General features: G+C 44.3%; 1 protein-coding gene across 1 annotated transcript; it reads left to right on the top strand.

Annotated features, from left to right (window-relative positions):
• Positions 1-281: 281 nt before the first annotated feature.
• On the top strand, positions 282-1315 carry LOC311100590 (dexamethasone-induced Ras-related protein 1-like; the record flags this gene model as incomplete). The annotated part of the gene is made up of 2 exons (XM_084141511.1): positions 282-552; positions 786-1315. The coding sequence occupies 2 exons, from the start codon at positions 282-284 to the stop codon at positions 1313-1315; spliced, it is 801 nt and encodes a 266-aa protein (XP_083997637.1).
• Between the last annotated feature and the right edge of the window lie 939 nt (positions 1316-2254).

Here is a 2254-nt window from a genome sequence, read left to right on the forward strand (position 1 = left end):
AAGCTATCTGAAACAGTTAAATGGTAAAAGGGCAGATTGTGTAGGCCTACCCTTCCCCTTCTACTCAAACGTGCACTGCGTACCGTGGCGTCGGTAGAAGGGAGGGCTCTGCTTTCTGCTTAAATAGCTGGTGCTCCCCGCAGTTCAGACAGACTCAACAAAGCGCACTGAGAACCATTAAACGATAGCCAACTGTTGAATCCAACTTTGGCTGAATTTACTAAACGAAACTACGAGTGAGCACATATTGGAACCACTCTACGCACTCTTACTTTACACTCATGATCAAGAAAATGTCGCCTTCAGAGAACGACTTTGATATACCGGCGAAGAACTGCTGTAGGATGGTGATTTTGGGGTCCACCAAGGTGGGCAAAACAGCCATCGTGTCCCAGTTTCTGAACGGGAGATTTGATGAGCAGTATACGCCGACCATCGAGGACTTTCACAGGAAACTGTACAGCATTAAGGGAGATGCATACCAACTGGACATATTGGATACCTCAGGCAACCACCCGTTCCCTGCCATGAGGAGACTATCCATACTGACAGGTAAATATCTTATTCCATCTCTGGTTATTGCAACTCAAATAGTGTGCATGTTCAATAACGCAATTTGTGCGTCTTTGTAGTCGTTTCTTTTGGTAACCTCAAGAGTGTATGCATTGCGCGCATTTTGCATTGTTGCCACAGGTGCCATTACGCATTGAAATACTGTAGCCTATGTCAATGTGTTTCATAGAAGCTCTGATACTAAATGCCTTGCTCCTCTTGTTTCCATTCAGGTGATGTCTTTATCCTGGTCTTCAGCTTAGACAACAGAGACTCCTTCCAGGAGGTTCAGAGGCTCAAGCGACAGATAATTGAGACCAAGTCTTGCCTAAAAAACAAGACCAAGAAGAACGTTGACGTACCTCTGGTAATCTGCGGCAATAAGGGCGACCGGGAGTTTTACCGGGAGGTGCAGAGTGAAGAGATTGAGCAGTTGGTGGCTGGAGATGAGCAGTGCGCATACTTTGAGATCTCTGCCAAGCGCAACACCAACGTGGACCAAATGTTCCAGACCCTATTCACCATGGCCAAGCTACCCAATGAGATGAGCCCGGACCTCCACCGTAAGGTCTCGGTGCAGTACTGCGACATGCTTCGCAGTAAATCCCTGAAAAATAAGAACAAGAAAGACGATGGAGACGCGTATGGCATCGTGGCACCATTCGCCCGGCGCCCGAGCGTCCACAGTGACTTGATGTACATAAAGGAGAAGGCGATCGGTGGCGGGCAGGGAAAGGATAAAGAGAGATGTACTATCAGCTAAGACTGTGAGATGAATCGTATGGAAGACTTTGTAACCTAAAAGGATATGCTTCATTTGTGATGCACCTGACATACAGGGCTTGGGCGCGCAAGGCTGCCCATGTCGCTTCGGTTGCTCTTTGTGGGGACAATTGAGAGACAGCGATGCCGAAAGCCTATGAGCTCCAGGCGCAATGACACTGTCTAGATTCAGCCACTCCACAAACGTGGAAGCGCATGCTACATGGCCACGAGACATTTAACAACGTTAGCTACTTTGTTCTGTTAGACCAGAGCCTTATGTGATGTGGCTTAAAATCTTGTGAGATTCTTCACAACAAATGTGTAAAATGTGTTGTTTTGACATCTTTACAGACAGGCGAGAAAACAGACTCCTGGCGTGGAGTACAATGTTAAGAATGTTGTTTACATTTTGTTATACATTTTATAACAGATACTTAAACTTGAATGTTGCAATCTGAACAATGTTATATTGTAAATGTGTATGTATTATTGTATGTCGACGTCAACTTTTGCAAAGAAAGAAAAAAGAACTGGAAAAAATAAATACAAAAATCTGAATCTTCTGTTTCTGCATGCTTTTCTTCTCAGAAGTGTTGTGAAATGGCCCACTCTCTTCACTCATCACTCCCTGCACCTAGTAGACTTAGATACTGTATCTAGGGAAACTACCTAGGCTAAACATCAAAGCATGAATTAAATAAGCTGCAATGAGCAGTCTAGCATTAAAGACAATTGAGAGCCAAATGGTCACACACCACAGGTTTACCGATTGATAAATAATTTAGCCTACTTGGATCTAAGAACTATAATTAGGGCCATGCACTTTCTCAGCTTTTTCACCTTTTGCACTATTGCTTTTTTATAGACCTAACCCACCCACTGGGCACACACTGGTTGAATCAACGTTGTTTCCACGTCATTTCAATGAAATTACATT

This window comes from Coregonus lavaretus (assembly GCF_964263955.1).
Source record: "Coregonus lavaretus genome assembly, chromosome: 25".
Taxonomy (NCBI): Eukaryota; Metazoa; Chordata; class Actinopteri; order Salmoniformes; family Salmonidae; genus Coregonus; species Coregonus lavaretus.